We start from the raw sequence: 15181 nt of genomic DNA, 5'->3' as shown, positions 1-15181 counted from the left end.
TGTACGTGCACGCACTTTGGGGAGCATCTCCCATAATTCCCCTGCTCCTGTGAAGGCGGATTGACTACCCCGCCTTTAGATATTGAGGTGGAACTCATACGCCGTCACATTCCTCATTCTAAAGTGTGCAACTCAGTGGGTTTGCGTATATTCACAAGGTTGTGCAAACGTCACCGCCACCTGATTGGAAGACATTTCCATCACCCGTGTACTCACTAACAGTCACTCCGCATGTCCCCCCCCAGCCCCTAGCACCACTCCACTGATCCCCCTCTGTCTCTGTGGGTGGGCCTATTGGGGACCTTCCCTGTGAATGCGGTCATAGAGTATGTGGCCCTTTGCGTCTGGCTTCTTTCGCTGAGCGTGATTTCAAGGCTGATCCACACTGTCCTGCGGGTCAGGACTTTACTCCTTTCTGGGGCCGGATAATGTTCCATTGTAGGGTCATAACCCATGTTCCTCCGTTCATCTGCCCATGGACGTTTGGGCTGTTGCCACGCTTTGCTGTCGTGCATAAGGCTGCCGTGACCATTTGCAGACAAGGTTTCGTGTGGACGCATGTTTTCGGTTTTCTGCTGAAGCCTAGGCGTGGAATCTCTGCGTCAGATGGTAATGGTCTGTGTCACTTTTTGAGAAACCTCCAGACTGTTTGCCACAGGGGCTGCACCATTGGACACTCCATTTTACAGGTGACAAAACAGATTCCAAGTCACCCTGTTCCCAGTCGCAACTGTCGCGGGGAGCAGGTGTGATGGACTCCGGGCCAGTGCTCAGGGCTGGCCTCACAGAGGCGATGAGGGGGACGCCGCCCCTGACACGCTCCTCAGAGTCACGAGTTTTATAAAGTGACCGAGCTGGCAGGTGCCACCCTGATGTTTACAGAGGGAGACCGGGCGCTCTGGGCGGTGCTGTCCTTCGTGTCCCTTGCCCAGAGCTCAGGGAGGCCCAGAGAAGGGGGAAGCAAAGAACCCTCAGTGGGCACCATACGCCCTACTCGTCTCTGGAATAAAACGACAACAATGTGCGGCTGGATCCACAGGGGAGAGGCCGGCGGCCTTCATTCACATCAGGGACGGAATGCCCAGTCGCCAGGTTGCTCAGTACAAATGAACTGCCGTGTAGATTCAAGGAGAGAGTCTAACCATCTGCACATTTCAGATGTTCTCGGTGCGAGTTCTACCAGCCAGACCCGGCAGCGAGTGTTCACGGCTGGTCCCTGAAGAGCCACCTCCGCGCAGCCTGCCCCTCACATCAGGGCTGGGCCGGGCCTCCCTGACACCAGGAGGAGGCAGCAGAAGGCCTGGGAGCCCTTGCTTCTGCTTCGGGGAGCCCCGGGGCCACCGCGGGAGAAAGCCAGCTGAGAGGCCACGTGGGTGCCCACACAGAGAGGCCACGTGGAGGGGGTGGGCCTTGAGGCTGAGGGAGGAGCGAGGCCCAGCCATCCCCGCATCAGAGCCAAACCTCCAAGTGACCCCATCCCCCCCACGCCATCTGCCTGATGCTGTGCAGAGACCCCAAGCAGACACCAGACCTGCCCAGTGGAGCCCAGTAACCCAGAGAACCAAGCGAGATAACAAAGGGGTTATTTGTAGGCCACTAAGTTTTCGGTGGCTTTTGGAGACTACAGTGAACAACCAGACTGCGCTCCTGAGGGGGTGAGGGGCTTGTCCCAGCTGCTCTTTGCCCCTCTGCCCAGACCAGCGACCTGACGTTTCCTGTGGGCAATGGAACTAGCTCGTGCTGGTGACCTGCCCCTGGTACCTGCTTTACAGAGCTCCTGAACCAGGAAGGGGAGTGCAGATTAAAGTACAGGGGTCCTCTCCCACCTGTCTCACGGGAGTACCTCGTTTGGGCTGGGGTGTGGGGAGAACAGTTTGAGGGCCATTTGGAACCAGCTCGCAACACGAAAACCACACTTTCCTGATGCCCGTGGATTCGCCGACTTCACGTCCAGGCCACGTCCCACCCACACAGACACGGGCGTTCACTGGAGCCTTGTTCAGAGCCGCAGAAGCTGGGTCGGCGTACGGCGGACCGAACCCCAGGAGATAGGCAGCGAAAGCAGGAGGTGCGCACTTTGGATGCCAGCCGTGGTGTGAACCACATAAGGAGCTGTAGATGTGCCTTAGGTAAGGAAAGGTGGGAAAGTAGGTTCTACGCCTGGCGCGGAGCCCAACGCGGGGCTCGATCTCACGACCCTGAGATCAACACCTGAGCTGAGACCAAGAGTCGGACGCTCAACCGACTGAGCCACCCAGGCGCCCCTCTTCTTTTTGTTTCTTAAATGATTTGTCTGTGTCATCTATTCAAAACAGGAAAACAGCTTGAAGCTGCTCTGCTCACGACACACACACGTCCAAAGAGCCTCGTAAAAGGCCCACCGGAAGGACCGGGGTGGGGGCGGGGGGGGGTCATTGAGCCCCAGCCGCTGGCATGCCCACTAACGGGACAGCCGTCCCCCGCTGCTTTCTGCACCACCCGAATGGGCCCTGCACGGGTCTGGCAGCAGTGAGCGGGTGGAGGGCATGTGTGTGCCCTTCTCTGCTCTCCTTTGGTCGATCACGAAGGTCTCTTGGGTCACGACCTCAGAAGTCGCCTTCTGTGGGCCCTCGGTGACCCGGCCCCCGCAGATCAGAGAGGCCTTGCCCGTACTTCTCTGTCTGCTGACCCCGGGAGCAAAGGGGCACAGTCAAAAGGTTTTGTGAGAAAAAGGGACGCGTTCTCTGTGCTCCTCGGAAGATGAAGTCTTGGGAAGACCCCCCTGCAGGTGCAGTTCCCAAGAACCACCACCAGAGGACACCGCACATGGCTTCCGGCGGCTTGGGAGCGAGACTGGCCCCAGCCCTGGGACGGTTTGTTTCCAGGCTAGTTTTTGTTTTTGTTTTGTTTTACTGTCTTCAAAGCCATCTCACATCTAAAAATAGAATTTCCCCAGACTGCTGTGGTCCCCGGCTCAGACTCAGGCTGGCCAGGTGGTCAGGGTTATGACTCGTCACTTAGGGGCAGAGAAAGGGGCCTTTGCGGGCCAGGAATCCAGATGGCACCGCTCAGCTGGGGGCCCTGCAGCCACACTGCTTGGGTTGAAGGAGGCTTTGGACTTTGTACTCAGCTTCCTCCGCCCTCAGTCTCCTCATCTGTAAAATGGGGAATGAGATGCTTGTCAGCATTGTTTGGCATCCGCAGGGTAGTGCGTGTAAATGGATACGAGGCGGCTAGGCCCTGGGTGGGGGTGTGGGGGGACACTGATGCTGCAAGTCCCCAAGTGTCCCCACGCCTCCCCAGCTCAGCCTGCGGGGAGTCTGTCCGTAGGACGGAGGGAGGCTGGGGTGGCCTTTGTAGGACGCCACACTCAGGAGGATTTCTGTTCCTCCTCTTTCTCGGAAGACTCTGGTGCACCACTGGTGGGCCGCGTCCATGGGGACCACCTGGTCAGCATCCGGGACTCTGCATTTTTCCCTCCTTCCCTGTGCACGTGTGGTGACCCTGGGCCGAATGTTCACCTTGAGAAGGGGTTTCCTGCAGCGAGTGTGAGCCTCACTCTCCGGTCACCGGGGGGCCTGCACATGTCCGTAATGTGTGGGCCTTTCCTGCAGACAACCCCCCATGGGGTCCGTGTGTGCTTGTGTGTGTGACACTTGGCTGCCGTTTTGGGAGACGAGTTTGGGAAAGGATGGGGGGGCATCCCCTGCTCCACCCGCCACCCCCATCAGGGCCTGGGATCCTGATGTCCCTGTTCTGTCTGGTGCCACCTCTTCTGAGAGCAAACCTCCATCCTGCTGGTGGGAGGGCAGCAGGGCAGCAGGGCAGGGGGGATGACTCCTTCACAGCCTCACCCCTCCTCCCGTTCGGCCCCTCTCCCTGGCCCCGGATCAGACCCCTTGGCCTTCCTCTTTGCTCAAGCCGCTCCGGTTAACGAAGGAAGCCCCCTTCACCCTGGGGCCCCCTCCAGCCCTGGCCCGTCCCTCCCCTCCCTTCTCAGCCTGGTTTTGAAGACCAACGTCAGGGCCGCCGTGTCTAGCTTCAGCTCCCACACAAAAGGAAACCTTGAGCAACTCCCAAGACAGACGTGGTATCCGCCCTGACCCCGAAATGCTGACCGCTGGCTTCCATGGACGTGACCGCAGTGAGAACACGGCTGTTTCCCACCCTGCACACATGACCTGCAGATTGATTATCTCGGCTGCTGGGTTTCTCTTCCTTAAATGCCTGTCATGCTTCCCATTTGCCAAGCCAGTGCTTTTCTCCCTGGGTGCGTGTACCCCACAGCTCAGAGTTCCCCCACCATGCAGGACGCTGCTGCCCGCCGGCCCCTCCACACCCTCACCTCCTAGGCCTTCAGGCCCTCTGCCTGTGATCTTCATGGTGGGGCTCTGCACCCCCGTCCCCAGCACCCTACACTGTTCAGTGAACACGGGGGGCCCTGGAGGGCAGTCTATGCTTCCGGGCCCCCCACTCTGCCACTGTGCCTTCTTCCCATCTGGTGCAATTAGGTTAAACCGGACTAGGGCATGCTAAAGGCCTGATAAAGGATGAGGCTAAGCGGGAGATGGAGAAGGAGAGGCCTGGCTTCTTGGCCTCAGGAACAGTGAGAGAGGGGCTCCCTGCCTTACCCCCTGGCATTTCCTCAGGTCAGGGATGCCTCCACCTACTGACACCTGAAAATGGCCCTTCAAAGGGTCCTCTGGCCTCTTTGCATCTGCAGCCTTCTCTGCGCTGTGACCTACTCCTTCCAGAATGTTCCTCCTTATTTGCCTTTGTGGACACACAGCCCTCTGGGTTCTGCTCTGACCTCACCGACAGCTCCTTTCCAGTGTGTCTGTGGGACCCTCTATGACCCCTCAGAGGCACACTCCCCCTCTCCCCCCCATAGAGCTTCCCTCTCCGTCCTTTTCTGCACACACCTCCTGGGTCCCCGGGGCATCTTTTTCATTCTTGGAAACACAACTGCCACCCCGTAGGCCCACGAAATCCAGGTTCCCCAGTGAGATGCTCCCCAGAGCTCTGGACACCTGGATATCATCCTTCTAGCCTCCAGAGTGGTGAGCAAGGACACTTGTGTGGTTTTAGGCTCCCCAGTGTGGGGCATGGTGTTACAGCACCTGCAGGAAGCTAACACGGCCAACCCAGGAAAGGACCAAGGCTCAGAGAGGTTAAGTAACTTGCTCAAGGTCACACAGTTAGTGAGGGATGGAACCAGGGTCTGCCTCCACAGCCTGCACCATTACTCCAGTCTGCCTCAAAGGCCCCTCCTCGAGAAGACTGCCTTGCCCCCCCCATCGCACCCCTGGCTGCGTTATGTTGCCACCATGCCCGGAGACTGATTTGTCATTTGCTTGAGTCTTGTGCATCGTCTGTCTCTCCCACTAGACTGTGACTTCTATGGGGTCAGGGACAGGATTTGTCTGGTCTTGCCACCTCGCCCACGCACAGCAAACCCTCCCAGTTACGTGTCAGATGAAGGAATGACAGTCTGGAAGGACCGCAAGAAGAGCTGGAGTAGGGTTGAGGTGGGGCCTGGCAGGGATGCGGACTTCATAGGGGGATGGCAGGATCTGGGGAGCCCACAAGGGGGAAGGGATCACATCAGCTCCACCACTGGCCGCAGCTGGAGACAGCCTGGTCCCATGGCGTCCTCCAGTCCATGCTCTCAAACAGGTCCACCCCTGGCCCTCCCGGCGTGTAACCCTCCTACTTCCTGCTTATAATCCACACCAAGCACAGCTCTGGTCCCATCAGCACACCCAGGTGTCAGAGGAGAGAGCAGAATGGACCGAAACCCCAGACCTCTGGGGAGACTCAGGCCATAGCAAGACAGTCATTAAGCCACTGAGTTCCTGGGAGGGTGTGTGGTGTCCCCGGCTAGTGGGCCAGCTAATGCTGCAGGGTCAGGCATGACCTGCATGTGGACCCCCCTGGCTCCCCACCATGTCCTTACATACCCCCATCCACACATCCTGAGGGATCTACTCCTGGAGCCAACATGAGGCTCCCAGATTCCACCCAGTGCCCTCCAGGGGTGAGGCTTGGCTGGGAGTCATAAGCAGGAATAGCTAATCTTGTCCCACGGGCAGCAGGTTACCCTCAGGAAGTGATAACAATCCCATGAATGCCACTCTGGGATTTTTGCTCTTGCAGAACGGATAAACTTTGGGACCCAGAGACTTGGCCTGAATCCCAGCTCCGCACTGCTCATGCACTCATTGTACAAGTCTCAGAAACTCACTCTAAATTTTGAGACTCAGTTTCTCGACCCATAAAACGGGTAGTATTGATCTGAAGGGGACCCTATTGCATTAAAGGTGAGAAAGTTCTGGGTTTGGCTAGAAGAATCCAAATACATCGCCAGCTGCAGGTTGGACATACGGGTCACTAGACACTGGAGGAGCAGGTGTGCCCCGCCCATCCCCACGTCATGTTCTGTGCCTCCCTCCCTCTGTATCCATGCCCCTCTGCATGTGAATCAGCATTTCTCATGAGAGAGAGACTGTGCTAGATTACAATCAGCCACAGACTCACCAACGCTACGAATTCTTTGTCTCTCCTCCCGCATCTGTTTCCCCATCCTTGAATCTGACTGGCTTTGCAACTTGAGTAATAGCCTGCAGCGGTGCGGATGTAGTGCGTGTCCCCAGCCTGGCAACACGAGGCCTTGTGTATCTCTACCTCTTACACTCCTGCCATCATCATGAGAGGGACATGCCTGGTCCCGGGAAGAGGAGGAGAGACACATGGAGCGGAACCACCTCTAGCTGGCCAGCAGAACACAGCTAACCCCAGGCAAAACCCAAATATGTAAGAATAATAAGCCACTGAGTTTTGGGACTATTTGTTACACAGCAACAGCTCACTGACAAGAGAACAAAAAAGACTAAAAGACAACAGTCTAACCAAGTAGAACTTGGGGCTGGGCAACCTCCATTATCAGGGCGCACAATGCCTGCCCTTTGGTATCTTGGCACTAGGATCTGGCGCCATGGAAATGATGTCATTGTGAGGAAAGTCACAACAGAGGAAAGAAACCAGTCAGGCCTCCAGGAGCTTCAGCCAATGTCTCTCCACTGACAGACCAAGGGCAGTGTAAGTATCTCAAGTGCTTATGGGTCCACATGGCATTTCTCCTCCACCCCATCCTTTCTGACACTGCAGAGTAGGGTAGGTAAGCCAAGAGGTGTTTTCTGGGAGGATAATTAGACACTTTCAATGGTTGGCACTTAGTAGATGACCAGGTCCAGGGACCCTTCTCACCATGTCCCAGGTGGCCAACCCCCACCATCAGTTGTTTTGTAATACTTTTTTCCTTTTCATTCTTTGGAAGTCCCCATTGTGTCTAAATGGAATCAGAGATCTTGCTCACATGGTTAGCTTTGCTGGTTACCTGCTGCTCTGTGTTTTAAGAACTCATTTAGCCTCCATTATAAGGCTCTCAATGATCAGATTTTTTTTTCTTCTTTTCCTCCTGTGTCCTTCTCGCCCACAGACTTTTATGTATTTTGCCTAAAATTTCGTTCTATCCTGTGATAACCCTCCCCTGTCTTCTGGCCATTTGCCCAGACTCTGGACTTCCTGCTTTGTAGACCCTCCTTATCTAGGCCTGGCACCTGGCCCTCTGCCCACTGTGGCCCTCAGACACCATCAGGCCAACCTCAGAGGACTTACCTGGACCTGTCTCCGAGCCTCTGTGCTCTGTTCCCTGGTACCTTCCCAAGTCATCTGACCTGGTTTCAGCTTCCCCAGCCCGCTGTCTCCTGAGCTCTGGTGGGAGGTTCACATGGCTCCTGAACTTGTTCTCACAGAAGTATGTGCATTGCTTGGGGTGACGTCCACAGATGGAGGCACAGCTGATGCAATCCCTCAGGAGCTGATCATAGTACCTGCCTTGCTCTTTGCGGCAACTGAGTGCCTCTGGGAGACAGAAACGAGTGATGTTACTGGGTGACAGAGACCTGCAGGCCCTGTGAAGCTGGCCTTCAAGGGCATCACAGTTTAAAAAAAATCATAATTCAATTCCCCAAAAGCAATTCCATAGTAATGCAAGTCCTTTCCCAATATGTAAATGGAAGGCTATACATTGTCCTCTAAGTACTGTTTTAGCTGCAATATATACTTTGATATGTAGTATTTTTCCTATATCTACTTTACAATGTTTTTCACTTTTCATTATTACTTCTTCTTTGACCTATAGATTATTTGAAAGTGCATTTCTCAGTTTCTAAACATATAAGAATTTTCTAGTTATCTTTTAAAATTGAAATCTAGGTTATTACATTATCACATAAGTTCTTCACTTGTATTTTTCAAACTTCATAAAGGAAAAACATATTTCATATTAACATAAGGATTGGAGGAGGAAGCCAGCAACCACATTGGCAGGTTGAGGGAGGGGGTTGGAAGGAAGATGGGAAAGCTCAAACTAATAGTGTCTCTTCTGTCTTAATGAGAATTATAAGAGCTTAAGCAGGCATCAGTTCCAAGGAGCAGAAATCAAGTAAACTAAAGCCTAATCACACTTGCTTTAAGAGAGCAATTTTGAGTGCATAATAGAAATCTATACTTTCACAGGGCTTCCCTTATCTTTAAAACAAGATTTTATTTATATGAAAATGTGACTCACACAGGGTTATTTTAAGGGCACATTTCAGAGGCTGTGCAAGATAGAGGGTAAGAACACAGACTTCAAGATCAGAGAGATTTGAGAGCATCCCTAGTCTACCACTTGCAGGTTGTGGGGTCTTAGCCTCTCCATGCCTCAGTTCCCATATTTCCAAGACAAAGGTAACAATAATGTTGACTTCTTAAATTTGCTAGGAGGATTTGAAGTTCCTGGCACAGTGTCTGACACATAATAAATAAATGCTGGATTAATAGAAGGTTTAAGTAGAATATTCATTTGTGACTCTTTGCAACACACACACACACACACACACACACACACCAACTCTTAAGTCCTTGAAAGAGTAAAGGAGAAGACCAGGAAGATGGTGGAACTGGGAACTCAGAGAAGACTCAGATGGGATCAGTGACCTCTTCTTTTTTTTTTTTTTTTAAGATTTTATTTATTCATTTGAGACACAGAGATACAGAGAGAGAGAGAGAGCACGAGCAGGGGGAGTGGGAGAGGGAGAAGCAGGTTTCCCGCGGAGCAGGGAGCCCGATGCGGGGCTCGATCCCAGGACCCTGGGATCATGACCTGAGCCGAAGGCAGATGCTTAACCATCTGAGCCACCCAGGTGGGAATCAGTGACCTCTTCTTGCCCTGGCTCTGCCCCGGGGTTCCAGTAATCCACATAAGACCACTGCCACTCATAAGAAGGAGTTGATGGGATGACAATGGTGTTCCCAGCATTTTATGTGTGACCTCCTCCCCTCCTCAGGCCCCCAATGTGGCTGTTGCAGGTGGTGTCTGAGCTTCCCAGACCACCAACCTTCACTGCCCAACCTCATAAACTTCCCTTCTGGACCTTGATATTTCCTGTTGTGTTTTTTTCACCTCCATGCCTTTGCCCACACTGGTCTTTCTTCCAGGAGTGCCCCCCCACAACACCACATCTACAAACTCTTAACAATTTATCTCAGGTGGCATTTACTCCAAGAATACCTCCCTGCTCCCCAACCCATCAGCCAGAGGTGGTCTCTCCCAACTGTAGCATTTTATGGTACTTTATCTTTCTCCCTTGAAATGTAGTTATTTCTTCCATTAGATGATAACCCCCTTGAAGGATCATGTCAGTTTCCTATTTTCAAGGAGCTAGACAGTTCCATGAATATTTACGGAGTGATAAAATGAATATTCTACTTCATTAATGGATAGTGGAGATACTCTCAGTCAGTTAAGTGTCTGCCTTCGGCTCAGGTCATGATCCCGGGGTCCTGGGTCATGCCCCACCTGCATCAGGCTCTCTGCTCAGCAGGGGGTCTGCTTCTCCTTCTCCTACTCCCTCTGTGCTCTCTTGCTCTCTCTCAAAGAAATACAATCTTTAAAATAAAATAAAATACACAAGCAAAAAAATGCCTGGGGAATAAAAAGGCAGAATTTTTAATGCTAATGATGGGTAGATAGGAATTTATTATTTTATCCTCTCTGTGATAATTCCTATAATAAAAACTTTCAAAAGAAAATTAGAACAGAGAAGGACAAAGAAGGTCTTCATTTCTATTGGGTAGTCAGATAGGACCTCTGACATTTGGCCTCAGACCTGAAGGTTGAGTAGGAAGGAGCTGAGGGAACTATAACAGGAAAATGCATTCCAACCATAAAGTACAAATGTGCAAACACCTTGAGGCAGGAAAAAACAGCATGTTCAAGAAACTGCAAGGAGGCCAGCATGGCCAGAGCAGAAAGACTGAGGGGTAAAAGGGTGCCACATTGTACATCTCCTTTAACCACCTCCTTCTCAACCACCCAAGTGCAATGGAGCCTGAGGGACCTCTGGGGGGAAAGAAGGGGTGATCCAGCCCGTGGGGCTCAGGCCCCAGAACTCACTGCAGAATGCTGAGCAGGTGCGTGGAATCTGATGGCTGCAAATGGGTTTGCAGGAGAGGCAGACGTTCAGCAGGGGATCCCAGTACTGTTCTTCAGGGCAGGGCTCCATGGCCATCCCTTTCACAGGCGCTGTGGAGCTGAGAGGCAGGGAGCATGAGGGTAGCTGGCACCCTGCTGTAGGTCAGAACCCAGACAGTCACTCCCACTCACATTCCTACCCTCTGTCTCAGCAAGCAGAGGGGAACCAGACAAGCTAGCTTCCAACCCCAGCTGCACCTACTGGGAGACCTGCAGCAGCCATCTCACTTCCTTGAGCCTCAGTTTTCCCATTTGTGAAATGGCTGTTCTGAGGCTCCCTCTCTCACTTCTGTGCCCTTCTCAGCCTTGTTCTTTGCCCTCTTTAATGTGCCTCTTTCTACCACAGTACCTTTGCACAAAATGCTGTTCCTTTTGCATAAAATGTTCTTCTTCCCTGCTCCTCCACTGGTATTTTCTCCTGATCGTTTAAACCCCACTGTTTCAATTTCATTTCCTCAGAAAATCCTGATTCTCTTCTCAGATTACAACATGCCCCTTTTTCTGAGCAGTGATGTGCCCTTCACTTGTCACTGTTTTCACTTCACTTTTATAAGTGTGACTATTAGATACTGTCTCCCCCATTAACTGTGAGCATCCTTCAGGCAAGAACTCTAACTTTTTTCTTCACTCTGGGTCCTCAGAACCTAGAAAGTGTCCAGGACAGAGCTGGTGCTCATTAAGTGAATTAAAAAAAAAAAAAAAAAGCAGATCTAGCCAGTGCCTAGCATACAGCAAGCATTCAATAAATGTCTATTTCCTTCCTGTTTTCTTTTTTATTGAGATATGAGACACACACAATGATGTGTGTAAAGTGCACAAATCTGAAGTGTACAGCTTGATGAATTTTTCCATATGTATACACCTGTGTCACTACAACCCACATCAAGGTACAAGGTATAGATATTTCTTGCACCCTGAAGACTCCCTTGGATCTCCTCCCATCTGATACTTACTTCCAGAGGTAATTTCTACTCTGATTTTTATCACTGTAGCTTGTTAAAACAATATTGCCCATTCTTGAACTTTTGTGTCTGGTTTTGTTGGCTCCATGAGGTATCTGAGACACATCTCTGTCGAGGCTCTATCAGTCATTTGTTTTGTATTGCTGAGTCTTCCATTATATGAATGCATCACCTTTTCTACAATTTTCTGCCTGATTTCATGATATTAGCTTCACCAAAAACGTCTCCTTTTAAACATTTTTCAAGGCCGTTTGTTTACTCTTTGATGAAAGTAAAGCTGAGAAAAGACCAGTAGCTTCTGGTTTAATGTGACAGCTTAAACACATGGGCTTATCTTCCTTCCCTCTTGAAACCCTACTAAAAGGACAAGAAAAAGATATTTGTCCTCAAAGAGAAAGAGAATGGAAAAAAGTTACTGCAGCAGGGGACAGATGTGAGCAACATTTTGGGATATGGAAGGCATGTGAACTGGGACTGATTTCAGTTAAAGATCTCTCTCCTTCGATGCCCACAGGGAGAAGGACGTTGATTTGAGCCACAGAACCCTAGGAAGTCTCTGGAATTGAATGCACCAAGTATCTCTGACAGTGGGGGATGGGAAGGGAAAATGATGAAAGAGGGCTTGACCCCAGCCAAAGCCCATCCGCAGACAGGTAACGGCCTCTTGACAACCTAAGCAAAAGATTAGGGGCCTTCTCAGACATAGTTGAGGGTAGCCATAAAGTCCACTCTCTCCAAAACACAACCTAACGAGTGCTGTGGCCAGGTTTTAAAAAATGTGTCCTTCCCCATCCTGCAACTGGCAGGAAATCAGCAGAATCTGGGAAAACTGATCCAAAGGAAACAACCTAAAGACACTGACTGGGAGATTCTCTCAAGAAAATGACCACGTTTGCTGCTTGACCATCTGAGAGCCAAGCTTCTACATTAACAACCCCATTTGTTTACTCAGAACTTCCAATCAGCTGTTTCTGCCTCAGTCTAAGTTGTGAACCAAGAACCATGGGTCCCCTGATATTGGAGTACCCCCTCTACATGAAAGAGAATTCAAACAAAGTAAGCAGAAAGAACATGCCGGGAGCCAAGAGAGACAATGCAGAGAAGAGAAGAAAACTAAAAGGTGACACTAGCAACAATTGATATCCTCAGAAGGATTGGAGAATTTTTACATTTATGAAAAGGAATGGTGCCCTGTCTTTTAAAAAGAATATGCATAGAATACATAAGAATTATTAGAAATTAAAAATATAATAGCCAGAATAAAAACATCAGTAGGAGGGTTGCAAGATGTAATTGAAGAAATGTCCCAGAAAATAAGGAGAGAAAAGATATGAAAATTATGGAATTATTTCGGGAGGTCCAAAGGTTGACTAATGGGAGCTCCAGAGAAAACAGATTTCTAGGATATAGCTTCCAGATTCAAAGAGCCAGTCAGGCATCTGGCACAATAAATTCTCACCAGCCATGACCCATCATCATAAAATTTAGGAGGACCAGAGATTAAGAGCACATTCTAAAACCTTCTTGAGAATAAGCAGGTTACCCATAGAGTTCTGTGGGGAAGCCAGTGGACATCTCAAATCAAAACTGGGATGTGAGAACAATGTCTGGGAAGATGGTAGAGTAGAAACTCCAGGAATCTGCCTTTCCACCTAACAGCTGTTGATGGCAGCAACCATCTGGAGGCACTGTTTTGAAACTCTGGACTTACCCAGGGGAAAGCTGGATGAAGAGACTGGTAAGGTTTTGGAATTTTGGTGCTTTTCAGCCTATTTCATGCTGGTGGCTGCCATTCCTCAGTCTCCACCCCATGTATGCAGCAGTGGGAACAGCTGCTCATATTGCTGGTGCAACTTGCTGGAACCTAGATGGGCAGTAAGGACCTTGTCCTCCAAATATTGGGATTGTAGGTTCTGACTGCTGTTTGCTGTTTTTGATCAGTGAGAGGCTAGCACACAATTTGGTGGCCATTGTTTCAACCCCCATCAGCTGAAGTGGCTTCCATGAAGATTTATTTATTTTTTTAAAGATTATTTATTTATTTATTTGAGAGAGAGAGGGGGAGAGGGAGAGCATGAGCAGGTGGGAGGAAGCAGAGGGAAAGGGAGAAGCAGACTCCCCACTGAACAGGGAGCCTGATGTAGGGCTCGATCCCAGGACCCTGAGATCATGACCTGAGCCCAAGGCACACACTTAACTGACTTAGCCACCCAGGCACCCCAAGCATTCCATGGAGATTTAAAGAGACAGTACTCTCCACCACTCTTGGGAGCCAGACTTTTAAGGAAACCTTTGTCAGGTCACTGGCTGACTGCAGAGATAAAAGAACAGAAACTTCAGTGACCACACACAATAAATACAAACTTTCAAAAATAGTTTGGAAAAGCCACAAATGGACTCCAGCCAGCAACAAGCAAGATACAGCAATCCCTGAGGAATGAGAGAACTAGAATGACCACAACATAATACTCAAAATGTCCAGTTCTCAAAAAACTTACAAAACATACAAAGAAACAGGAAAATATGACACATTCACAGAAAAAAAGAATTTGACAGAAATTATCCATGAAGAAGTCTAGACATTGGAAATATTAGTCAAAGATGCTAAATCAACTGTCTTAAATATGTTAAATGAGCTAAAGAAAACCATGGACAAAGAACTAAAGGAAGTCAGAAAAACAATGCATGAATGATGTATGAGAATATGAATAAAGAGATAGAAGTGGTAAAAGAAAGAACCAAAACTTGGAAGCAAGCAAGATTTCCTTCAGTAGGTACATGGATAAATAAACTATGGTACATCTAAACAATGGAATTTATTCAACACTAAAAAGAAATGAGTTATTAGCCATGAAAACACATGGAGGAATCTTAAATGCATATTAGTAACTGAAAGAAGCCAAACTGAAAAGTCTACTGTGTGAGTCCAGCTATATGACATTCTAGAAAAGGCAGGACTATAGAAACAGTAGAAAGATGCGTGGTTCTCAGGGGCTTGAGGAGGGAGAGATAAAGGTGGGACACAGGGGATTTTATAGGGCACTGAAACCATTCTGCTTGATACTATCCTGGTGGATACACGTCCTTACACATATTTGTGAAATCCCATAGAAGGTATAACACCAAAAGTAAATGTTAGTGTAAGCTTACGGACTTTGGGTGATAATGATGTATTAATGTAGATTCATCAATTGTAACAAATGTACCACTTTATTGCAGGATGCTGGTAGTATAGGAGGCTGTGCCTGTTTGGGAGTATGAGTCATAGGGGAACTCTCTGTACTTTCTACTCAATTTTTCTGTGAACCCAAAACTGCTCTAAACAATAGAAACAAACAGAAATTATGGAATTGAAAAGTCCAATAACTGAAATGAAAAAAAACTCACTAAAGGGGTTCAACAACAGATTTGGAGAAGGCAGAAGAAAGGATCAGTGAACCTGAAGATAAAACAATTATATTATTTAGTCTGAGAAGCAGAAATTTTTAAAAATGAGGACAAGTGAACAGAATCTGAGGCCTCATCAAACATGCCATCATAAATTTATAGGAGTTCCAGAAGGAGAGAGAGAGAAAGGGACATAAACAACATTTGAAGAAATAATGGCTGAACATTTCTCAAATCTTAGGAGACACATGAATATAGATGTTCAAAAATCTCA

The 15181-nt window shown here is 49.5% G+C and overlaps 1 protein-coding gene across 3 annotated transcripts in view; it reads right to left on the bottom strand.

Moving 5' to 3' along the window:
• Window positions 1–15181, bottom strand: part of TNFRSF13B (TNF receptor superfamily member 13B) — a 32009-nt gene that overhangs the window by 2019 nt on the left and 14809 nt on the right. The window contains exons 1-3 of one of the 3 annotated variants that reach the window (XM_078068019.1): window positions 10908–10970; window positions 10481–10617; window positions 7657–7902 (exon numbers count right to left, since the gene is read on the bottom strand). In XM_078068019.1, the coding sequence (XP_077924145.1) occupies window positions 7657–7902; window positions 10481–10617; window positions 10908–10936 (412 nt within the window). In that variant the 5' untranslated portion in view covers window positions 10937–10970. Of the gene's footprint in view, window positions 1–7656; window positions 7903–10480; window positions 10618–10907; window positions 10971–15181 lie in introns of those variants that run through there. The other 2 variants (XM_078068020.1, XM_078068021.1) reach the window with 2 other exon arrangements.

This window comes from Halichoerus grypus, chromosome 2 (assembly GCF_964656455.1).
Source record: "Halichoerus grypus chromosome 2, mHalGry1.hap1.1, whole genome shotgun sequence".
Lineage (NCBI taxonomy): Eukaryota > Metazoa > Chordata > Mammalia > Carnivora > Phocidae > Halichoerus > Halichoerus grypus.
Note: the sequence above shows the minus strand (reverse complement) of the source record. Positions and strands in the feature narration are given on the sequence as shown.